General features: G+C 33.6%; 1 protein-coding gene across 3 annotated transcripts in view; it reads left to right on the top strand.

The window, feature by feature from the left end:
• The window catches only part of LRBA (LPS responsive beige-like anchor protein), a 575,445-nt gene that overhangs the window by 96,600 nt on the left and 452,309 nt on the right, over window positions 1–26,536 (top strand). For all 3 annotated transcript variants that reach the window (XM_033134087.1, XM_033134086.1, XM_033134088.1), the window contains 5 exons: window positions 3,623–3,715; window positions 4,897–5,005; window positions 5,421–5,502; window positions 7,911–8,034; window positions 8,323–8,515. In XM_033134087.1, coding sequence (XP_032989978.1) covers window positions 3,623–3,715; window positions 4,897–5,005; window positions 5,421–5,502; window positions 7,911–8,034; window positions 8,323–8,515 — 601 coding nt within the window. The remainder of the gene's footprint in view (window positions 1–3,622; window positions 3,716–4,896; window positions 5,006–5,420; window positions 5,503–7,910; window positions 8,035–8,322; window positions 8,516–26,536) is intronic.

The following is a 26,536-nucleotide window of genomic DNA, read 5'->3' as shown; positions in this document are numbered from 1 at the left end:
CCAAGCAGCTGTCTTCAGTTTCCCATAGTCCCAACTATTCATTTTTTACGATCATTGTTTACCCATACAATAACCTTAGAAGTTTTCATCGCTTATTTTACAATGCTTCCCATGCAGTTTCAAATCTTTTGAGGTGCTCCAGGAACCCTTCTGAAAAACTGCCAAGTTATTCCTACATATATTGAGATTTTAACCCTTAAAACCTCAATTTCTAATGAAAACTGAAAAGAAATCAGTTAGCATTGTTTAGCTTGGACATTTTAAAACCTCTAGAAACATTTTGCATAGACGTAAGTCAATTATTAACATGCACTTATTTTTGTAAAACCCAGGCAAAATAAACACGTTTACTTAAATGAACAAACCTAAGCTAGCTTTTATTTTCTGAGGATTAATATTAGATCATGTGAACTTGAAAGCCTTTGAGTTAGTTTCTGTATTTCTGAGAATTTTAGAGTGCCCTTTCTTACAAGTGCTTGTCTTTAATTTTAACAGTACCATCCAGAGGTAGAAAATTATCTTACATTTACAGCATTTTTATCGGGAGTGTGAAAAAGTTGTATACACATTATTTCAATTAATCTTTTGTTATCGGTATATATTGAATATTACAATTTTAATACAGTTTTTCCTTTATTAAAATGTGTATACATATTTTTGGTTCTCTCTCTCTCTCTCTCTCTCTCTCTCTCTCTCTCTCACACACACACACACACACACACACACACTGTTACTGTAGACTCATAGGGTCCACTTGTCTGCACATGTCCAAGCCAAAAAAAGACTAGCAGGATTTACAGCAAAGAAAATAAAGGTTTATTTAAGGGGTTGGCGCCAAGCCCAGAGACACAGGTGAGCTAGCGCTCTCAAAAACCTGGCTCCCTAACATCTAGGTTATATAAGGGAAAAATCATTAATCGTGGTTACTATGGGAGCTGGGGGCGTGGGCCCTACTGATTGGTTGGGGCTAAGGCAGGGATTAATTGATCATGGCTTCAGGTCCTGGTGCCTGATGAGGTCCCTGGGGCCGTTCTGCTCTCATGAGTCTGGAACTGAAACATAACTGAGGCCAAGGTGTTATCTTTGTTTGACTAAAACCTTATTCTAGTTTGAGGTTTGGTTATTGTATGTTGGTCATGGTTGATAGACCTGAAGCTTTATTCTTAAGGGAGTTTGACTCTGACCAGAACCTAATGTCCTAAGGGCTTAATGATTAAAAGGAGAGGACATACAGTATATGTACAGGCAGGAGGATCTGGGGAAGGAATGAAAGTGAGTTATAGTTCTATCAGGCTAAACAAAGCTAGCTTGGATTAAAGTAGAATGCATGCTAAAAAATGAAGTTCTTGTGCAGTTACAACACAAACAGTGACTTTTTAGCAATGAGAAAAATTCACTGGTTTATAGAAGAACAATTGGATCCAAATTTTACCCAGGAGGCATTTCCAGTTCTTATCTGTCCATGACAAGTCAAGTTCCAAATGACATTCCCCCTTCTAAAACAAGGACAGCCATTGTTAAACCTCAAAAGAATTGGGTTGACACCTAAACAACATCAGAAATTGTTCCATTTATCTAAATCCTTATACGTAGTTTCATTTTAGCTTAGGTGGAGAAGGACATCTTAAGTTCTGAGACAGTGTCTTAAGTTTCTTTTTTTTGTTTTGTTTTCATTCTGCTTGATTTTATAACTGGCTTTTTCTAATTGTGCATGCAAAAATTTTGAAGTATCAAAGGATCCTCATTTTGGCCATTTTAATATTAATGGGAGCCTGACTGTCATGGATCTTGACATCCTCAGAAGCATGATTTTTCCATGTTAATTTTGAGATCTGTAGAGTCTGAACAAACTTCTAAGGAAAACCAGCACTTTACATGCACGTCTCCAGGAGATGAGCCAAATGCTGGGGCTATCTCTATCGCTTTATGCCCTAGAGGCAATTTCCTCTGGCAACCCCACAAAGATTCTTAGTCACCTAAGAATACCCAAACAAGGGCCATTGAGAGCTTATGGAATGCCACCGGAACCGCAGTGCTTTCCAAGGCACGCCTGACTCCCTTTCTCTCTGGTGAACCCATTTCAGGGCACCTTACTCTTCTCCTTGGGGCTCCTACTGGCTTCTCTGGGGTCAGCTGGGCTACCGCACTGGACAACTCCTGGTACTCATCCCCTCCACTCCATATTTGGGGGTTTGAACAACTATTGTCACCCCATTGGGGCAGCAAGTGTCCTTTCTTTTTTGGTGCTAACGAGAGTTCAGTCTCTCATTTAACTAGCAAAGATTTTTTTCAGGCTCTCAGTAAGCAATCCATTAAAAGCCGAAATTAAAAGCAGGAACCCATTTTTTTCCCCTTTCCCTGCATTATCTTAACCCTTATCAACAAAGGTGTGGCTTGCTAATTATAGGAAAAAGGCCCAAAATTCTGAGAGAAACTCACCCAAGTTCATCAGCAGGTAGCCGATGGGGCATAATGGACCCTTGCTTGTACCTAGCACTGGGTCTGGGTCCACAGGGTGGTCTTGGTTGGGCTTCTTCATAATCCAGCCAAGTCAATGTTGACATAAAAAATGGGCACACCTGTAGAGAATTTTCATAAGGGTTTATTTGAGCCAAACTGATAACATATACCGGGGAGCAAGATTTCAAATGCTCCCTTTTCTTCTTTTCTAATATATGCTTTCAGTGCTAGGGATTTTCTTGTAAGCACAGCTTTTGCTGCATCTCATGGATTTTTGTAAGTTGTGTTTTTATTTTCATTTAGTTGAAAACACTTTTAATTTTTCTTGAGATTTCTTTGACCTACATGCCATTTAGAAGTGTGCTGTTTAATCTCCAAGTATTTTGAATTTTGTAGTTATCTTTCTGTTATTGATTTCTACTTTAATTCAATTACGGTCTGAGAATAAATGTAAAGATTAGAAATCATATAATATTTGTTTAGCTGTTTTAATGGCCCTGAATGTTGGTCTACTTGGTGAATGTTCCTTGTGAGCTTGAGGAAACTGTGTATTCTGCTGTTGTTGGATGAAGTAGTCTATAGCTGTCAGTTATATTTGATTGATTGATGGTATTGTTGAGTTTCACTGTGTCCTCACTGGTGTTCTTCCTGCTGGGTCCATTTCTGAGAAAGGGATGTTGAAGTCTCTAACTATGATGGTGAATTCATATATTTCTCCTCGCAGTTCTATTAGTTTTTGCCTCACATAATTTTAGGCTCTATTGTTAGGTGCATATATGCTAAGGAGTATTATGTCACCTTGGAGAATTGCCACTTTTATCATTATGTAATTCACTTTTTTCTCCCTGATAACTTTCCTTACTTTGAAGTCTGTTCTGAAATGAGTATAGCCACATTTGCTTTTTTTTTGGTTAGCGTTAGCATGGTATTATTTTTCTCCACTAATTTACTTTCAATTTATATGCATCTTTATATCTAATGTGGGTTCTTTGAAGACGAAAAATAGTTAAGTGTTTTTAAATGTCAAAATGTATATTAAATTTACCCATATCTTATATTCACATGACTGTGAAAAAATATACACATATATAATATATATTTTAGAATCTTTACTTTTGAATAATATACTCAGAGTAATTTTTCTTAATTTTAATTCATTCAGTGTTATCTATAAACTGCTGGCATCAACAAGTGAAGGAATCAGAGTACAAGCTCTCAAGGCAATGGGATATTTTTTAAAACACCTGGCCCCAAAGTGAGTATACATGATATCTAAAATGAAGTGGAGTATGTTATTTATTTTACAAATACTTGGAGTAGTATTTGTGTTCTGTGTTTCCTGTAGTCTCTCTTTTCTTTATTTTTATTCATAAAATGGTATATAAATTTAATCTTACTTCTACATGTTGAAAATAAAGTGGGAGCAGGAGTATGTTGTTTGTCTTCTATGAAAATTATTTAAATTTTCCATGTACTTTTTTGTTCATTATGAGAATACATTTGTATAAATTGAATTTTAGATATAGTAGAGACTTCATTACAGGTGACTTAAGTATCATTTGCTTTCCCTGTACTATAAAACTGACATGTTAACTGGATGTTTGTTGCATAATGTGTCCTACTTTATCCATAATTAAAAACTAAAACTTCCTTTTTTTTTCTTTGCTGAATGCAGACATTATATCTTCTTATTTCTTGTACCAGGATTGGTTTATTATGAAAATTAACAATTTTGGTGGTAGAAAAGTGGTGTTACACTGTGGCCTTTATGTTGAATTCTTGGCTGCCTGTAATTTTATTTTAACACAGCCACAATAATTTCTTATTATCTATGGCAGTTTTTCACATTACAACAGCAGTGTTGAGTTGTTGCTACAGAGACCATATGGTTTACAAAGCCTAAAACAATTACTGTCCACCCCTTCACGGAAAAAAATTGATGAACCCAAGTGTAGAATTAAAGTTTATAATCCTTTAGTTTCTAAAATTTTTGTTTGGAAGTTTAATTTTGGTATATTTATCTTCATAGTATTCATTTTTTAAATGTCTTACATTTCTTCTGCTTTTTCCTCCCCATTGTTTTTCTACTTAACTACTTACTGGGCTTTCATAACATCCATAGTAGAGTTTAGTTTAGTGCTGATGAAGCAACTAGTTGATTAATAATTGCTCTGAAGATTTTGGTGGAAATTTTCGCTGTGCTGTGGTGTACCTAGTCTTGTTATTTTTCTTAAACTTTAGCTGTGCTTATATTGTAGTTTGTATTTTTTCTCCTTAAAGATCCTGTGGCCTTGTAAGTTCTAGGTCAAAGAAAATTGGCAGAGTTATTGAGTTGGAATTTGTTGTTAATTTGAAAAACATTTTTGTGTCTTCTTCAACATTCATACTAAATAGTGGATAATAGAACTGCATTTGATTATTTCTATGTCATTGCAGAAGGAAAGCTGAAGTCATGCTTGGACATGGATTGTTTTCGTTGCTCGCTGAAAGACTCATGCTTCAGACAAATTTGATCACAATGACCACATATAATGTCTTGTTTGAGGTAGGAATGTAGTTAGAATTTAATTTTGCTAATTTCTTATTATAAAAATGCCTGAATAATTGAGTTCATAGTATCTAGATTAAGTAAGATCATTTAGGTTTGATGTACAATTTTGAAATTAAGTTATATAAATAAGATGTGGTTGCATCATAATAAATCGATTAATCTGTGAATTATGAAGCATGTGGTCTTTTGTTTTAAAGTATTTCCTCCACTGTATTGACTATTTGATGTCTCATTTTATAATTAAGTAAAAATAAAGTTACAATGTTGAAATCATTTAACTTAATGCAAAAGATATTTAGCATGACAATATTAGATTGTATAATATTGATTACTGTTGTACTTAAAGTTCATTACTAGTAATGGTAATGCAGTGATTATGATAATACAATCTATTGTTTGACTTCTGTAGATTCTAATAGAACAGATTTGTACGCAAGTGATACATAAACAGCATCCAGATCCTGATTCTTCAGTAAAGATACAAAATCCTCGTATGTATTTCATATATTTTTATTTTTTCCAGCTTTATTGAAATAGAATTGACATAAACTGTTATATAAGTTTAAGATGTTCAACCTAATGATTTGATATCTGTATTTATTGTGAAATGATTACCATAGTAAGATTAATTAACCCATCTGTCATTTCAAATAGTTATAATTTTTTGTGTGTATTTATGGCGAAAAGTTTTAAGATACACTCTCTTAGCAACTTTCTAATATACAATACAGTATTGTCAATTGTGGTCACCATGCTATATATTACATCTTCATAACTTACCTTATTACTGGAGGTTTGTTCCCTTTGAGTGATCACCTTCACCCATTTCTCCCAGTCCCTTCTTTTTTTATACTTCTACAAAGTAACTTTTGCTACTAAAAGGTTACTGTGAAAAACCTAAAGTTGATATTGTTGAGAACACATTGAAGGATATTTCCTTACAGGCAGTGATATAATACGAGTTTTATATGTGTTTGATGTTGATTTAACTTCAAGTTGACCTCAGGTTATGTGGAAATGTTTATATAGAGGTTTTGAAGAATTATATGCATAAGATCTTGATTTACTGTATGTTCAGATTCTCAGCAAAATTTTGCTTGCACTGTTGAGTGACTTCAGGCTAAATTACATGAACCATGGCGGTAGCTTTCATATTAAATCACTGTCAATTTAAGAACACCAAGTTTGAAATTGAAAACTATCTACCTATTTTATTGCTTATGAACTTAGTCTAACAATTTTTGTTTTTTGATATTTAGAATTCTTAAGGACTTGTACAAGTATAAGTTTTAATCTTGCCTTTTAAGGTTATTGACATTAAAATAACTGGTTTGTGAGTTTTGAAATTTACTCTTTTGTGTGGTAAGTTGTGTTTGTGGTACTCGATTTCAGTATTACCGTAGTTTTAAAAACACATGTCTATGAAGTTTAATTTTTCTTAGCCCTCAGGGAGAAAATTTTGAAAATATAACATAACATAGAATTAAATATATTTTATGTGGTTACGGGAAAGATGACTTATTGTTGATGTAAGAATTTTAAAATATATTATCTACATAATACACTGGCTCAGCAAAGAAAGGCAGGATAGTGTGGTGTTTAAAAACAGACTGCCTGGCTTTTACTCTTGTCTGCATGTTTTAATAGTTTTGTGACTTTGGGTGAATTACTTAATTTCTCTGTGCCTTAGTTTTCTTATCTCTAAAATGGGGATAATAATAGTACCTAGCTGTATTGTAGAAAGATGAAATGTGTTAATACGTGTATTTTCTTACAACAGTGGCTCACAGTAGTATGTCCTGAGTTAGTGGCTGTTGCCATCATTATCATTATTTTGATTATCATCATTATTGTAATCATTGTTCAGGTAGACAACATTTGAATTTTCATTAGAAGAATTCATAAATTGCTTCCCAAATACCATTAATTGTATGATCAACTATCTTCATAATTTGCTATTTTGGATTTATTGCTTCACCAAAAATCACGGCAAAGGCTGGTTTAGAATTCCTAAATTTTTAATTGGGTAAAAATTTGATATATTATTTCATTTTAAATTCAGGGTTATGGCTCTTTTTGTTTCTTTAAAGTTCTGGATTTAAGTATATATTTTAAAGAATTTTTTAAAGCTAAGTACAGCTTTCTCCCACCTTCATGTAATCTTCCTTACTATTTTTCTTAATCTCAAATGCATAAAAGAAACTGCAAACTGTTATTCTGTGAAACATTTTCCTTAGTGATGAGATCTTGCTTTCAGGCATATCCTGTTAGATTCAAATAAATTTTTATAAAAATTCAAAAAAAAGCTAAGTATAACAAATTTAGGCAGCATTATATTCAAGACCATTACAGTAGTAATTTTATTTGTATTTGTTCGGGTTGTTGAATTGGTTTTAATTTCCTTTGGGTATTTTTGTATCTAAATTTACTTTTACAAGCATGGAAACAAATCTTGACATCTTTTAAAGTTCATGATAAAGAAAAGGGTTTGTGCATATCATAAATTTTGTTGAAGAAGATGAGGATTCTTTATCTGAGACTTTGATTACAGTGTTTTTTTTAAGATCAACTTCACTAATTGGCAGAGATTGAGGAGATTTGTCAGCAGTTTGAGTGTCATTTAATTTATTTATAATTTAACTTGATTTATTATAACATTTTAAAATTTAACTTTTAATATTCTGATAGTGAAATAAAATTGCTTTCTTTGTGGATGTTTGTTCATGAATGCGTTGTCATTCTTTTTGGCAGTTGATGATTATTTTTATGAAATGAAAGAGGATGGTTTTAGTAGGCATTTATGTCAGGGAAATGAAAGAAATTGCGGTATATTGATGATTTTCCATCAGGAATTTTTTATAGTGTTTTGATTTTTACTAATTTATGAATTGTCTTATAGAGATACTAAAAGTAATTGCGACCCTACTTCGAAATTCTCCTCAGTGCCCAGAGAGCTTGGAAGTTCGCAGAGCCTTTCTTTCTGACATGATTAAACTTTTTAATAACAGTAGAGAAAACAGAAGGTAAGCAAATCAGAAAGCATTTATTTGTAGTATTCAAGTCCAGCTTTGAGTAAGCACATTTGTTCTAAGAAAAAGTGGTTTAAAAAAAATACAGTGAAATGAATTTTCCATAATCTCGTCATTAAGGTATATAAGTAATGTACTATACAGTTAAATTTAGTTTTCAATACCACATTCTTTAATTGTTTTGAATACATACAGGTGGGTTTTTAATTTATTTTGTTCTGAACTTTTTAGAATTCTTTCAGATGATTTATTAATAAGTCAATATCCTTCTCTAATTTTTAGGAGCTTGCTGCAATGTTCTGTGTGGCAAGAGTGGATGCTTTCTCTCTGCTATTTTAATCCTAAGAATTCAGATGAGCAAAAGATAACAGAAATGGTATATGCCATATTCAGAATCCTGCTTTACCATGCAGTCAAATATGAATGGGGTGGCTGGCGTGTGTGGGTAGACACTTTATCAATTACACATTCAAAGGTAAGTTTTTTTATAAAAGTGTATTTTTGTATTTCAATTGTCTATAATTTTGAGTTTTACTCCCTGAAAAAATGTTATATACTTAAAATCAAGGAAAAAAGGCAGATTATTCTCTGAAAGTGAACAACTAAAATAAGAAATAACTAAATATAAATATAAAATATTTCCAACTTCTTCAGAATCAGAAGTTCTTGGAATGTCTTTTTTGTATGTGCTTAATTTAGTGAAATGAAACCTCATGCCACAGCACAAAGGAGACATTTTCAGGTATGGTACCCTGATTTTTATAGGAGATTGAAGCTTTTGAACACAAGGTGGCGCAGTATATTCAAAGATGAAGTTATTTTAGGAAACTAAGGTGGTTAAGGAAACAGAAAAGCTCTGGCTGATGTTTGCCATTTGCTCATGTTACAATCAGTTACAAAATTGGTTTGGAAGCATCTACGAATTTTTTTGTTTTTTTAATATAAGCCACTGTTAAGTTAGTTATGTATAGCTTTTGTTTAAAAATTTTAATGAAATATTCTGGACATACAAAAGGGTATAAGGAGTAATGTACCACTGTTTATGAAATTAAGTTCCCCATCCCAATTGCTTTGTCTACCATTGTTAGCCCCATACTCCTCTCCCACTGATCTGAATTTGGTTTTTCATTTATGTCTTATGTATATTTTTAACAACATGTATATCTCTTAATAAAGAATTCTATTTTTTCATGTTTGTATTTAACATAAATGATACCATATTAAATGCATTTTTTTGCAACTTGCTGATTTTATTTATCATTGTTTGAGATTCATCCATATTGACGCATGCAGTTGTGTTCATTTTCTCATTTGTATTGTATTCCATGGTATGTCTTTATCCATTTACCAATTGATGAGCATTTTTGATATATTTTGTATATATTCAAAAGTTTCTCGCTATGTATTCCTAGAAGTGGAAATGCTGATTTGTAACATGTAGATGTTGACCATTATAAGGTAATTGAAAATCTTTTCCAAAATGATGTATGAGTTTACATTTTCACCATCAATGTATAAATTGTCATTGCTTCATATTACTTCATCACTTGGTATGGCTGGAGTTTTAAAAATTTACAAATTTTATGAATTTTAAATGCTATATATCTCCATAATATTTCAATTTTCTTGTTTTGTGGGAGTTCTTTATATATTCTTGGCCTTAATCCTTTGCTAGCTATATTGTTTATGAATATCTTTTGTCTATTTGTGGCTTATCTATTTATTTCTGGAGTTTTATGATGGTTTATGCTTTGTATATCTTGTTTAAGAAATCTTTCTATACTCAGAAGGAATACTATAATTATATAATAATTTATATTATAAATTGACTAAAAAGAACAGAAATGACAAATTTCATATATCTTTAAATAATTTTTATTTTATTGATTATCATGGTTATTACTCTGGAATATTTTGCCATTCTGTTGGAATACATTGTCTTTTTTAAAATATGTGCTTTTAGGTGTTTGAATAACTTGTAGTTATTTGAATGTACCTATGATTTATTCATTCTGCGTTTTTCTTCCTTAGTGAGAGGAAGGTGCCTTACTATCATAAGATATTACAAAGGTATATCTTAGTTTGGAAGATACTACTTTACAAATTTACGTTAGAGAACAATTCAAACAAGAAAAAATATCTTATAAAACGGCTTTGTTTTAGCAACTACAGTTTTGAGCTGACCAGTTTAGTCTGAGGCAGGGTTTAGTCAAGCATGGCCTGAGAGCCAAGTCTGGCCTGATCTGTTTCTGTAAATAAAGTTTTATTGACACAAGCTACCGTGTTTCCCCGAAAATAAGAGCTAGCCGGACAATCAGCCAGACAATTCATCTTTTGGAGCAAAAATTAATATAAGACCTGGTATTATGTGATATGATATGATATGATATAATATGATATAAGACCCGGTTTTATTTAAGACCGGGTCTTATAATAAAATAAGACTGGGTCGTACATTAATTTTTGCTCCAAAAGACCCATTAGAGCTGGTTGTCCGGCTAGGTCTTATTTTCGGGGAAATGTTTTATGGCTGCTTTCATGCTACAAGTACTATTTGCAACAGAGACTTTATGATCCCCAAACCTAGAATATTTACTGTATGGCACTTTACAGAAACTCTTTGCTGCCCTTGTCTTACTTGCTGTGGTCTGTACTGATGCCCAGCTATTCCGGTTTCTATTGTAGTGGGCTGCAATCTGGACTATTTTCTGATAGTAGTGTTTTCCTCTTTACAAACTCCCATAAGGAAGACAGGTTTGAGTTTGGGCCTCATTCTTATACATTTGGACTGGATTTCAGGTATCTGGGGGAATTCTAGATTAGGGAAGTGCCAGGATAAATTAGATTTTTTCCGGTTTTCTAAATAGTGTATGTTAATTCAGTACTTTTCTATATACTTTAGTTTGTTCAAGTCCTTAGGAAGGATGGCTAAAGGAATATAACCTTTAGAGCATTAAATCTTAGCTTATAGCCTGAAGAACATGGGAGCCCAGGAGACCTTTTCAGGGAGTGTGTGAGGTCCTCCTTTTACAGCTGAGTATCTATTTGAGGGTGGATTTTTGTCGTATACTTAAGTGAAAACAATATAATGCAATAGATTGAATGCAATAGTAGATATTAGAATGTAATAGTCTTCTATTAAGCCATAATTTAAAGAGATAGGCAAAAATGTGAAATCATAACATTTTTCTCATTATTATTTTGTTTTGAAAAATTGTTTTTCAAAAAATGTTATTTTCATGAACATGTAATGGGTTTATTGTTAATATAAATTTCTTAATATTTGTAATATTTTTTTAGTGTCAATTTCCAATATGGTAAGTAGTAATAGATATACCCCATACAAATAAAAGGTTTTTGTGCGGCCTCAGTACTTTTTAAGAGTGTAAAGGATCCTAAGACCAAAAAACCTTGAGAACTGCTTAAGTCATAGGGTATTTAGGGCCAATAACCTAGTCTCTTTGAATTTCTTATCTACACAATAAAAGGGTTGGACTAAGAGATATCCCAGGTACCTTTGAGCTTTTGAGCAGTTATGACTAAACATTCATATTCAGTTACCTGTTCATTTCTATGAGTAATGAGGAGAACATGGGCTTTGGAGATAAGACAATCCTGGGTTTAAATTCTGATTTATAGTAATTTTTAGTTGTGTAAACTCAGGCAAGTTTCTTAATAATGTTTTTTCTTAGCAATGTCTAATCCATATAAATATATACTGTATTTCCCCCAAAATAAGACCTAGCTGGACAATCAGCTCTAATGCGTCTTTCGGAGCAAAAAATTGATACAAGATCCAGTCTTATTTTACTATAAGACTGGGTCTTAATATAATATATGATATGATATAATATAATATAATACTGGGTCTTATGTAATATAATATAAGACTGGGTCTTATACTAATTTTTGCTCCAAAAGACACATTAGAGCTGATTGTCTGGCTAGGTCTTATTTTCGGAGAAACAGGGTAGTTGAAGTTAAGAGTTAATAAATGAAATCACTAAAAATAGAATTAAATGTTCAGTGACTTTTCCTTTGTTATAGCTCTATTATTTCTCTCATTCATTCTTTTGTTCTCATTCTTACTTCCAGCACACTATTTCACGTCCAATCATGTCATGTTTTATACAAATACAACTTTTAAAATAAAGACTTAATTACATCCAAAATAATTTGTGTAGCTATGACGTGCTATAAAGGAAGAATTGTGACTCCCCAACTTAAGAACATGCTGTGTGGTCCTTATCTAATCCCTATCCCTCCTCACTCCAAATCTAATCACCATTTTGAATTTTGTGTGTATCATTTCCTTCTTTAAAAAGTTAAGTAATGTGATATATTATGTAATGTATTATGAAATGTTGCCTATTATATTTTATGAAAATGACATCATACTGTGTGGGCTCTTCTGTTACGCTTTTTCTGTCAAACCTTTGTTTCTAAGATTTGTTTTATTACATATAGCTTTGGTACATTTGTTTGCAATGCTGTGAATAACTCAGATGCTCAAAGACAAAGGTTTTAATAGAGTTGTCATTTTCAAACTTCTTATGACTATAGCTCACAGTAAGAAATGTATTGTATACAGGTATGTATGTACACACACACTACACACAAACACACACACACACAAACACACACACACACACTTCTCACCCCACGTACTACCTGAAACAGAGGGTTCATAAGACAATATTTATACCCTTACTAAACCTTAGTATATAACGCACTCTTCTTTTTCATTTAAAATTGCTGATGATGCCTCAGTAAGAGATTCCGTGATCTGCCAGCCGAATTATACTCAACTTGAAAAAGCACTGCTCTAGGATATATAAGTAGGAGCAGAATTGCTAGGTCCTAAGTAGTGTTCTACTCTCTAACCTTTGATACTGTTCGAGTTCTTATTTTTGCAAGGTTTTGTCTTTTGAAGTTTTTCTTTTTCTTAATTGTTTGTAATTCTTCATACGTTAGCATCTAGCTCACTCCTACTCTGGATATTTCTAATGGTCAGGAGCCTTAGGTATTATTTTTGTCTAGATTTATTAAGCTAAAAATAACTTACTTTCTTCCATAAGAATTTTCTTCTGATTTTCTTAAGATTAGAACAAACAAAATATTTTTACAAAATAATTTCTACCACTATTCCCCTTGAAAAAAAGTATTTTCTGCCTCACCTTCACTAGACCAAAATGTCCACTCTGACAACTCTATTAAAATATATATTCTGTTTAAAATATATCATGCTTTGTTAAATCTTTTTTTTTATTCATGGCATACTTTGTGCTCCTTTGTACTTACCAAAATCATTTATATTTTTCAGGATTTAGGTAGTTAAATCACTTCTATATGACAGTGTTTTGTACTCTCAGGCTATGTCATTCTGTATGAATTTGCAGCACTTAATTTTCTCTTGGTATTTCTTTAAGTGTCCCTCCCTCCCTCCCGACCTCCTTCCCCTTCCCTTTTATTTCTCCTTCCCAGCTCCCACCTTCCCCTCTTCTCTATCCTCTCTCCTCTCACTTCCTGTCTACCTGACTTTCTTACTCCCCGTCCCCATCTCTTCTCTCTCCCCAACCTCTGACTAACAGTCTCTCTGGCTGTTGACATTGATTGGGTACCTGGTGCTGTTTGTGCCACACTCTGTCACTGCCTACCTAGCTCTCGCCCTTTTCACTTGTGTCTCTTTTTCTTCTTTTAGCCATCATCTCCCTCTTCTCTATTCCTATTTCTCTTTCTGTTCTTCCTTAAAACATCCCTCCACTCATTCTGTACCCCCTGCCTTCTCTCTCCCCCGCAACCTATTTCTCTTTTTCTGTTTGTTTTATCCGTAGTGAATCTGTTTGTCTCTGCTTCCCTCCTCCCCTGCTCTCTCTTGGCTGGTCAGACATGCTATGGACTCTCATTCATTTTTCAGTCGCTCTGTGTTTAGGTCTTACTCCAGTTGCCTACCTCTCTTCTTCCTCTTTCTACCTTTATCCTTCCTCTTTGTTATTTTTTCCCCCTTTCCACTCCTCCTTTTTGTTCTTCCTGTCTTCTTCTATTTGAGTACCTTCTGATTACTATGAAAGAAAGAGGAATTAGGAACAGATTCTGAAAGTAGTTAGTGTCCAAAATGGGAGATAATGTATATAGAAGAAAACTGAAAAACAAGACAGGAAGGAATAAATGTGTAATGTACATGAAGAAGAGCAGTAATGAGTGATACAGCAAATGTAGACTAGCGTTTAATCGTATATACTTCTGTAATGTCTCATACATTATCGGTTAAAAGCGAGCTCTTATTTTCGCTGTTGATTGTAAGCTCTCATCAGCAGAGATGAAATGTGTTAGACTTCTTCATATCTCCCAGGGAATGGTGCATAGTGCTGAGTACTTAGCCAGTTGCCCATCAAACATTTGTTGCAGCAAGGAGAAGGAAGAATTGCATCATCATTGTTTGGGGTGGTTTGGATCGACTGGCACGGGGCACCATGCCACCCCACGTGTGCTTGAGCACCTCAGTCTGCTCCTGTCAGTGATGCAAGGAATAGCTGCAGCAGCTGTCTTTAAAGTTCTTAAGCCACAATTATACACCGTATGCTTTGGGGACTACCTCATCAGAGTAACTAGGGTGGCTATTTTACTAAACTTTCCTGAACGCCACTTAAGAATGTTCATCTGAATCTCATTGGGTGTTCCCAGAAATCTGTATTTTAAAAAAGCCCTTCTTACACACTTTAAATAATGAGCACCCCTCTAGTGTGCAGGGAATTATTTTTACTAACTTTTACAAAATTATCTCCATCTTCATACTAAGCTGCTAATATGATATATACTCTTTAGAAGTATGGAGATAGAGGAATTCTACATTAATTAAATATGGACCCTAGTTAAGACCCCTTAATACTTTTTAAATAAAGGAAAACCTTTTTTGGTCTTTCTGGGAACACATGTTGTGCTGCATGGAATGTTGAAGGAATATGAATTACTGTTGCTATGTAGCATTTGAAATCAGTATTTTTTAGCCTCGGTTTATACCCAATAAACCCAAAGGAGGTTTTACTTTTTATGTGATATATAGTTTTGATTAATAAGTTTATATTTTTCTTTACTCCAGTGGCATGGCTTTAAACAGATATTAAAACCTTTGCAAAGGAAAGAGGCCTCTTTTGTGTACGTTGGGCCAAGAACCAGTCTTAGACTCAAGTTTTAGGATTACAATGATGAAGTAGAATAAAGGCTGATTGAGTTAATTGTGGAGTATTTATATCTGAGTAAAAGTGGACCTGTCACTTTTTGTTGTTAAAGTATACTTTAAAAAAATACATGCTAAATTTTTTTAACTCTATGAGGGGAAGGAAAAAATTTGAAATTACAAGATGGTTCTTGTGGTTTTTCACCTTTAACTTAATGTCTGATAAATATTGTTTGGTTTTATTTCTTTGTGTGAATTTCCTTTGTTGACTAAAAGCTTTTCTGTTTCATAAGGTTTACATAATGCAATTTATTTGAATATTGCTTTGTTAACTTCTTGAGTTTTAATATCTTGACATCTATTTTTAAAATAAAATGCACAACTTACATTTTGAGGGTCTTCAAATCAATATTTAATGAAGTTCAGGGTGTAGCTGAAGTGATTCAATAAGTAGGTGGTGAACAATTTGTAGTATTGCTGTTAAAAACTGTTGGAATTATTGGAACTGAATTTTTTCTCTGAAAATATTCATTCTAAAGCTGTATAAATATTTTCATGGATATGATACTGAAATGATGCTTATTTTTTTCCTTTTTGCAGACATTTTAAATTTCAGTATCTTCAAATTTATAACGTAGTTCTTGATAAAGAACTGGTGTGTAAAAAACTAATGTTGCAGAATTGGATAGCTTTTGCAGAGTTACATCAGGATACATTCAGCTGCTATAAAAAGCTAAAGAAACTCAATTGCAATTTTATTGTCCAGTTTGATAGATTTCCTGCCACCTTTGTAGCACAGAAGCTGTTTGTCACTGTATCCCTGTCTTCCAACAGCTGAACTAGGTTTCATAAGCAGTAATAGGCTCTTCTGGTATAACTGCAATATGTTGGTTACCTCAGTCTCAGGGTTTCAAATGTGTGCCTGTTAAGAGTAACCTTTTAATCCCATTATTTTCTTGTATGTTCTTTAGGTTTTCAGTATTTTTTTTTTCCTTTTTTTATGGTTCAAATGGAACACTATGTTGAGTAATTAAGTAATGCTGTTTTCACTTGGTTTGCTAAAATGCTTATATTAAAATTTAAATTAAGTAATTTAATATATTCTGAATTATGAGAAGTGTGCAAAAATTCTTTTTCTAAACAAATAAGACTAACAACTTTAGATACTATATTTTGTCTAGACCTATATTGCCATAGATAGAATGGGTCTGTAGTTTAAAATAATCAACAAGTAAAAGTTATTCACACGAGTTAAAAATAAAATATGATTTACATTTTTCACCTACTGATGACTTTGGATAAAGTGTTGTATTGGATTATTTGAAATATCTTAACATTTTCCTTGCTGTTAACAATGTGATGAAATGGCTTAAACGTAAATGTCAGTCATTTTTTTATATCAAAAGAAAGTATAGTTTAGGTTGGGTGAAAAGCAAGTGTATATCGGTTTTGTTAGAATTCTCTAAGCGGTTTCTTGACAGTATTGTTTTTAAAATCACAAGGTATAAACTGGCACATATTAATATGCATGTGTTTATGCGTTGTGTGTGTTTATGGTGGCTATATAATAAAATTAAAAGCTATACTTTTAATAAATTTTAAGAATTACAAAATTTTGATGTTTCATGTATTGTCACCATTTTATACTTAATTGCTATAGTATTCTTTTTTTAACAATAGTATTTATTATTATTTTTTAATTTTATAAAGAATATATGTTCATTGTAGGACATTAGGAACCTATTACAAATGTATACACAAAAACCAAGAATCACTTGTTATCCACTCACCTGTGTATGACTTACTATTAACATTTTGGTGTAAAACTTTCCAGTCTTCTGTTATATGCATCAGTATACACACACATATACCGTGTTTCCCTGAAAATAAGACCTATCGGACAATCAGCTCTAATGCGTCTTTTGGAGCAAAAATTAATACATGACCGGGTCTTATTTTAGTATAAGACCTTATTTCAGTATAAGACCTTATATAATATAAGATCTGGTCTTGTATTAACTTTTGCTCCAAAAGATGCATTAGAGCTGATTGTCCGATAGATCTTATTTTCGGGGAAACATGGTATATATGTAATTATTTTCTTACAAAAACTATGATCATATTTATATTTTACAATATTTCATTTAATGGTATACTTCTTACATACATTTTTTATTATATTTTTTATTATTTTTGTGTGTTGTGTTAAAACTTTATTTAGAACAATAGCTGGATTTGTTTTGGGGGACTGTAGTTTGCAGACCCCTGTTCTAGAACACTACAAGGAAAATTGGGGTACCCATGATGCTATGTTTATGCAGTCATTGTGTTGTAGTGGAAAACACTTTGGACTCAGGAAGTCCTGGATAACTCGCTATGGAATGACATAGGCACATTATTGAACTTTTTTAGCCCTTAATGCACTCACCAGAAAATGCAAATGAAAGCGAGTGATGAACATACAGTGCCTTACTTGGTACCTGGAAGACAGAGAGACTGGTGAAATAGTTACTTGCTCCTTTTCTCATTTACCCCATTCCTTCTTAGCTGAGTTTCCAGGGTGTCAAGAAGGTATTTTGATATTTTTGTAGCTTTCTGTATACACTGCCACAATGTTTTTTAGAACTTACTGCATCGATATGTTGTTATCAGTGGTGTGTTCCTGTTTCCCATAGGTTTACAGCATTGGGGAATTTCATTTTTTTAAAGTTAATTTTTATTTAAGTATAGTTGGTGTACAATATTATATTAGTCTCAGGTGTACAATATAAGTATTTGAGATTTAAATACGTTAACGTGATCACCACACTAATCATAGTAATCACCTAGTAGTCACTGTGCAAACTTCTCACAATATTATTGGCTCTATTCCGGTTCACCTGTTCACCCATCCTCCTCCCATTCTCCACTCCGGCAACCATCCATTTGATCTCTGTATCTATGAGTCTTCTGTTTTTGTTTTGTTTTGTTGGTTCCTTACATCAATTGTAATGGCTGCACGTCATTACGTGTGTATACAGTGCATCATATCCTGGAGAAGTAAAGAGCAACAGTTGTGGCTTTGATGTAACATCTGAATGCTGTCAGACCACTTGTAGTAAGGAGTGGTTGAGTAAATGATTCAAGTTAACTTTTCGTATTCTGGCATTCTCCAAAATTTTATATGGAAAAAATGGTGGAGGTGATATTTTAAAACTCTATCGATTTATATTACAATGTGTTGCATACACACCATAATTTAACTTCCCCTTATCTTTGAGCAGTGATGAGCCTGCTCCTATTATTATCTGTTATAGGTTAAATTCCTGTAATTCCAGAAGACAGTATCTGCGCGTTTTAAAAAGTTTTAGTAGATATTACTAAATTGCTATCTAAAAATTTGTACTAATTTATACTCTAGCTTTGTATGAAAGCACCTATCTAGACTGTTCTTAAGAAACTAAAATTGGTCAAGATGACTTTGTTTTTAAAGAAAAGGTTAGAAATTTATTAACTGTGCGATACTGTTTTGTGTCGCTGTGCTTCCTGTCTGCATCAATATAAAATGAGGATGCTTGTCTTTTAGGGTTGTTCTGAAGATTAAGTGTGTCAGTACATGTCAAACGCTTAAGAGAGTGTATAATAAGCATTCTGTATATCTCAGTGATTGTTAAAAGTATTTAAACATATATCTGGTATTGCTCACCAAAATGAGTGTAATTGTATTTATTACATGTATTTTTAAGCATGTTGTAGAACTGGGGCGCAATTATTGATTAAATAGAAATTTAAATACTTCAGGGAAGTTTAAAGGCAGGATATATTTTAAAAACTAAATTAAAAAAATTAATTCTAGAATGTTTTATGAGCTAGTATGATTTTTATAGAGATTAAGAAAATAGTGGTTGGAAGGCTTCTGTTTAAATTGCATCCTCACTTGGTGTTAATAAGGGAGTGTTGCTCAAAAATCATTTTATGAAAGGATGATTTGTTTTTATGTTTATTAGGGTTGCTGACTAAAAGAGATGAACTTCAGATTAAAAGTTGCAACTTTGATGTAATATCAAATTAGACCACTTAAAATTCTAGGGGAAAATAATTGAGTGAATTAGTTTACTTTTCATATTCCGAATTTCGCAGAACTTCTATTCAGAGAAATTGTTGGAGGTAACTTTAAAAAAATATATTGAAAATTAATTTAAAGCCTTTGAAAATAAACAGTGCTATATAAATATAGCATAGGTATAGTGTCATATAAAATATTGTTAAAGAGAACCAGAGTCAGACAGTAGTTAAGGCAGTAAAATCAGATTTTATTCAGGAGCTATTGTACTACAGGAAAAGTGACCTGAGTGTAGAACTGGGCTCAGTTTCAAATACCAAAAAGAAACGTGGGGATTTATAGCCAAGGAGCATGGTAGGAGCGGGGTGGGGGTTCAGTTAATGAAAAATAACTGAGAAAACATCTGGATGGGGAGATTCTGGTTAAGCGGACTTGAAACCTGGGGATGGGGGACAATGAGGAACTGGATCAGCTATCACGTGATCAGATATTAAGGACGGGGGAGTCTTTCTAAACTGACTTAGCAGGAGTCTTGCTGAAACCCAGAGGTGCAGGTCTGGTAAGGACAGAGTTTAGTTGAGAAGATGGTTCAGAGGAAACTGACTAACATTTAAGGAAAGAATTTTTGTCAGTATAAACAAAAATATAATTGTTCTACTTCTGAATTTTCTTTTTCTCTTTTTTGGTCAGATTGTATGTATATAGGTCCCTTTTGTAGTTATTTGTTTTTTGTAGTGGGTTTAAGTTATATAGTAGAATAGTATGCTGTACAAGTCAAATCCATTTGACGTAATTTCTTAATGTCTCTGTGTTAAAGCGTATAGTTGGCTTCTTAAGCAGTGGGTAACTAAAGCTTCCCTTACGTGTATGGTAAAATTTTGACTCCTCATGGTTCACAAAGCCTTTCATAGCTCAATATCTAATTACCATTCCCTCTGTTTACTTATTGTTTTAATTGCTCACCACTCCTAGAAATGCTTTAATCTATTACTTTACGAAATAATTCAGTGTCCTTAATGAACCATTTTCTTTTATTATGCATTCTTATGCACATCTTTTTAAAATTTCTCCTGCATGTTATCATCTCCTTTTGCTCTTAATCTTTTTCTAGCTTGCTTGCAAATGAATATTCATTAGTGAGGTCCAAATTTAAATGTCAGCATCTTCCTGGTACTTCCAGGTATTCTAGGCATAATTCTGTAATTTTTGTATGCTGCCAGTAATATCTTGTATATCTCTAAACTATACTTTGAATTACTTGAAAAGTATTTAAAACATTCACAGAGGTTGTGTGCCCTCTGTGAATGAAGGCATGAACAAGTAGAAAAACATGTTTCCTGTAGTACGTAGATTCAACATCATAAAGTTACAGTAACTTAACATTTCTTTAGATATTATAAATTTAATGAAGTCTCTAGAAAATATTAATTAATCATTTTTTTTTTTGGTGGGGGAAAACAGTAAGCTAATTATTAAGGAAAAGTAAGGCAAAATAAACAAGTAAGAATGTCTAGGAAAACTGTAAAGAGCAGTGAAAGGGGACTAATACTATAATATCAAATAATAAAACATATTACCAAATAACAGTAATTTTAAAAATGTAGCATCAAGATGTAGGCTGACCAGGTAGTAACAGAAGAGAAAGTCCAGAAATATACGCAACTCCATATAAATCTCTAGTATTATTATAAAGGATGTATCTCAGATCACCTGAGAAAAAATGGACTAGTCAGTAAATGGTGTTGGGACAATAGAGGAGTCATCTAGGGGGAAAAAAGAGTTGGAGCACCAGGAAATTTAACACATGCACCAATTAAAGGGGTAGGGTGGGGTAAAGAAACCATAAAAGTGGTAGAAAATACAGAAGATTCTTTTAAAGTCTTTCAGTGTATAAGAATTTTCTAACTATAATTTGGAATCTAGAACCATTAAAGAGAAAAAAAGAGTAATAATTTTTACCACATTAAAACAAACAAAACCCCCCTTTTGACCATAAAACAAACAATACCATAAACAAAGTCAAATGCAAATGACAAATTCAGAAAAACTATGGAGAACCAGGACTAAAGTAGCATTCCCAATGTATAAAGTGCTCTTAGAAATAGATAGGAAAAGACACCCAACAGAAAAATAGACAAAAGACATGATCAAACAACCCATAGAAGACTAAGTAAAAAGTACTTCTGATATATAAAAATATGCTTAACCTACTCATTGTAAGGGACTGCAAATAACCCTGATGTAGTTCACTAAGATATGTTAAGTGGCAAAAGAAAGTATGAAACAGTGTGTATAGTGGATATTAGTAAAACAAGTGGGAAAATAAGAATTTATATTTGTGTGTATATGCACAAAAATATTCTGGAACGATACATAAGAAATTAATAACTGATTGCTTGTTTGTTGGAAGAATTGTACAGGTGAGGAGCAGTGGTGGGAGGGAGACTTTTACACTCTATACTGTTTTATGTTTGAATCATGTAAATTGTAGGGGAGGAAAAACTTTCCCTTGACCACCTTAGGGCCCCTGGCTGGGCCTGAAAATTAAATTGACAAGAGAGATTAGTAGGAGACAAGCATATAAATTCGTTTAATATAAGCTTTATGTGACATGGGATCCTTCATGAGGAAATGAAGACCTGAAGAAACAGGTAAGCCTGAGTTTTTTATGCTAGGTTTGATAAAGGGTGGAAACTTGGGGGAAAAGGTGGTAGGGCAAAGGGTATGAGCTAAGAGTAGGATGCTAAGGGTTAGGCTTCCTGTTGGCATTGTTCTGTCTTCTGAGATTAGGATGCTCTTTTGGGTATAGGGAGGGCACCCCTCACACAAGAGGCTTTGGGGAGAAGGGCAGGTCAGAGAAGTCTTTGGTACCTGCAGAGTCTGTGACCTGCTTCAGGGGAGAATGGAGAGGTTAGAGGGTCGTTCCTGTATCTCTGTTTCTCAAATTGCTTCATCTTAAAATAGTATTTTAAGTAAGTCAGTATTTTAAGTATCCCAAAACCCAACAGGCTGTATTTGGGAGTACTGAGCTCTGGACCCCATCAAACTTACTACCTCTTCAAAAATGGTTTTCCGTTTAGTACGTGAATGTATGTATATGTATATGATGTTGTTATGTATATGACTTGTTTTTCTCATGGGATTATTTCCCTTTGTTATTGAATTTACAATGTTATTTTTGTGACTAATTCTCTTACTTAGTTTTCTTAGGATAGCCTGGGCTTTATGCTTGATATCCCTCTAACCGGGTTGCATTAGGGTAGCATTTAAGAGGTTAGGTTTGAACCAGAGTATTTAGATTTGTAACCAAGGTGCTTTGTGTAAAATAGATCAGTATTTATGAACATACAGATATTTATAATTTGATTTTAACTATTATATCTGTTGCCTTACATGACTGTTGTTGCAAGGTGTTGGATCAGAGTCTTTGTAAAGATCTGTTACGTGGTGGTGGTGATCATTTTGAGCTATGCTTAATGATACCTCATATGGGAAGATGCAGCTGTTTTTAAAGATATGTCTTGTTTATCAACTGCGGAAAGATTGGCAACCTAAGAATTAAAAAGTTAGCATATCATATTCAGCTGATACTTCAATAGGAAAATAAAATACAATGAAAAAGATGAATTTACTTAAAAAAGAAAGCCAGTTCCTAAACATTGCCTAAAATTTAAAAGTCTAAATTTTTGTAGGTTAAAGGTTTTAAGTATATGAGTAAAATGTTAATCTCGTGATGTATTCATCTTTTATCTTCTAATTAGTAAATTTAAGTGCTAATTAAGTTGAAAGTAATGGCAAAAGAAATGTAGGTATTAGCTCATGAGTATCTTTAACTAGTAGTTTATAGAAGTGCTTTCTAAACATTACAAACTGCTATAGATTAGCTATCAAATGATTGTGAAGATTAATGACTAGTCTTTTAGCTGGGTAATTTAGAACAGTATCTAGTAATTAATTAGGCATTATCGGTCACAAATACCTTTAGGAAAACAGTATCAAAAAAGGTAACAACAGTGATAATTGCTCAATTGCTATTTAACTTTTAGACTATTGGGGTAAATTAAGGGGAAATTTGAAAGGCAGTTTCAGAATTTTAAAAGCATTTTTAATATTCATATTTATAGACGAAAGTAAATGCGTTGGTTTGCTTAGGAAAGATAAAGCACTTTTTAGAACAGATTAGTCTACAAATGGAGAGGCAGATACAATCTATCATATACATTTATTGGTTTGTAGCCAAAAGAAAAATTAATTTTTGTGGGAATTTTTGACTAGCTGGAGGTTATGTTTTGGAGTCAGGTACCTAGGCCTTTTACAGGGGACAGGTCACCGTCATCCTTGGTGTTCATATTTCAAAGAGATGTTTCCAGTGTCCCTGGAAAAGACATCCCTGGGATGCAGAACGAGCAAGAGGTTTATTTTTTTTAAAAAGGTTGACATACATCTCAAAGTACCAGAGAGAATATTTACAGTTTCAGGTTTCCTAAAGGAAATACTAAAGAGAACAGGGAGTTTTCTTTCCCTTTGGCACAGGGGAAAATTTAAATTTTTTAAAGTTTGTATTTACCCTTGCCCTACCCATTTTAGAGAGGAAAAAATAGCAGCACAGAAGTCAAGTTGACTAGTCCAGAGTCACGTAAGGAGAAATGGAAAACATGTTCCAAGGTTGGTTGAGGAACTCGCCCAGGTAGTAGAACCAAAAGACAAAGGGATGGCAAATAGAGAGATGATGAGAAAATTAGAGGACCGATCCATGCGATGTCAAAAATCAGAAATCCCAGAAAGCAAGAACAGGGAAAAAAGAGGGGAAGCAGGTATTAAGTTAAGTGATTTAAGAAAATTGCCCAGAACCAAAGAATACCGGTTAGAATGGATGGGCCATTGTGCTAGTGTATTTAGCACAATGGATGAACATAGACCGTGCCAAGTCAAAGTGCTAGGAACAATGAGAAGACTTTACAAGATTTCACAGAGAACAGAATGGGTCCTATGAAGGGTCAGGGTCAGAATGGTCTCAGACGTCCAGCATTAAGCACAGAAATAAGGCAATGAAGAAATATCTTTCAAATTCTGAATGTAAATCCTTTCCAGGCTATGATTTTATACTCAATCTGACTTAAATCTGAAGGTGGGATATTTTCAGGTCTCAAAAATTTAGTTCAATATGTACCCGTTTCCAAGAAAGCACTGGAAGATGTTCTACACTAACAAGAGAGAAGACAACAACGATTTAGGATATAGGAAACAGGAGAAGCAACACAGAAGAGAGATGAAAGAGGTCTCCAGGAATAGAGTGAAGGGAGAGCCCAGGATGGCAGCTAGAGAAGCTGGAGCTCGGCTCCGACTCACAGGGTCTGTGTAGCTTCTCTTCTCCTGGGAATCTTTAGTTACTTGTGTCCTTTCCTTACAAAGCTGGCTGGGTTTGTAATATATTTAGTTTCTCAAACTAAACATGCTGAGTATGTTGACTGTACAGTAAAATTCTTAAAAAACAAGTAGGAAAGGCTGAATTTCTATGTCAGGATAATGATTTCCTTTTGATGGGGGTGGGGAGATTGGGGGTTTAGTTGGGGATGGGCACGTGGAGGAGCTGTGAGGCACTGGTGGTGTTTCGTTTGACACGGGTAAGTAGGCACGTGGAGTAAAAAGTTTGTTTCTTACCCTGTATGTAGAAATTGTATATATTCATGTTTACTGATACATTTTATAATAAATTTTAAAAACCTTAATTTGAATAAAGCCAAGCAAATGGTTATTGAAAGCTAAACTCATTTTATAATACTGGCTATTGTAGAAATAAATGATCTATTTGCAGACTCACTGTGAGGTTGGTGGTATGTAACTGGCCTTCCTTAGATGATGATCATTGTTGGATCAGTGCCGAAATGATCTCTCTAAAGTCAGTTTTCTCGATAGACTAGAAATCAGATCATGTCTTCTTCCTCAGAACCCCCTCGTGGCTCTCTCTCACTCAGAATAAAACTCGTTGTCTTTCGCACAGGCAGTAATGCTCTGTAATCATGATCTCTGCCCTTGTTGACAGCTCTGTATCTGCTGGTTTAATATTGTTCCTCAAACATACCACCCTTATTTTGGCTCTAGGGCCTTCACATTTGTTCTTCCCTCCGCCTGAAACTTTTCTTGTTGATATACTTGCTCTGATACTACTTGCAAGTAATATCTCACTTTATTCTGACCTGTTCAAAATAACATCCTTAAGAGTCTTTTCCCAGTTACCCTAGTAAAAATACACCCAAAATCTGTGGTTATTCTCTATTTCCTTTTTTCTTCAAATCTCTCATTAGTTGACATTATCTTACATACTTGCATGTTTATTTTCAGCCTCCTCCATTAGAATAGAAGCTCCATGAAGGCAGGTAGATTATGTTGAATAAATGAGGAATTGATCAAAATAAAGAACTTAGTTCAAAGAAAATACTGGCTTTCTGGGAGTAAAAGAAATTGGTATGTTGTTAATGTTACAAAGCCATTTTACTCTTTGGCGTTGAATACATGAATTTCATTCTGAAATATTCAAAAAAGTTCCCCAAATATCTACTATTAGGAAAATGTTTACTTCTAAACATTTTTATTTTTAGCTCTAGCACATTAGGGCACGCATGTACTGTGCATGTCATGAGTAAAGGCTGTGTAGTTACAGCTATAGAAGGATACGTGCATCTTAGTTATACTTTGTTTGCCTTTTACCCACGTGTGTATACACCTGTGATTCAGAAAGGCCTGTGGACCTTTGCGCATCTCCTACCACCCGTCCAAACCAGGGCCCAGTTAAGGTTTGTTGACAATATATGTTATAATGATGGAGGTTACAGGAACAAACAGTTCTCACATTGGTAAACTATAACTATGCCTATGCTTTCTGCCTGTATTATACTATTTTTAGAGGCATTTCTTATCGAAACACCAGTGGCAATCACATAATGGTGTAAGATAATAATCCTTGCCAAGATAAAAAAATTATAAACCTTTGGCATTAAAAATCATAGCACTGTCTTTTCTACTTTTCCTCTAATTGTTTTGCCATTTATTTGGGTAAAAGGCCAAATGGGGATGTTCAGTGTTGAATGTGTGAATAGTCACTAACTCACAAGTGGAACGAAGGAATGCAGGGAGGCATGAACTCAGACTTTCAGACCATTTGTGACCGGTTCAGACGTTGAAAATTGCAGTTGATCTTTGAGGAAGGGTTGAATTTCATTTTCACTCCTAAAACTACTTGTATTCTTTAGCTTAGTAAGAAAGAAGTTTTAGTAGCT

The sequence above is a fragment of the Rhinolophus ferrumequinum genome, chromosome 18 (genome assembly GCF_004115265.2).
Source record: "Rhinolophus ferrumequinum isolate MPI-CBG mRhiFer1 chromosome 18, mRhiFer1_v1.p, whole genome shotgun sequence".
In the NCBI taxonomy this organism is placed as follows: Eukaryota; Metazoa; Chordata; class Mammalia; order Chiroptera; family Rhinolophidae; genus Rhinolophus; species Rhinolophus ferrumequinum.
Note: the sequence above shows the minus strand (reverse complement) of the source record. Positions and strands in the feature narration are given on the sequence as shown.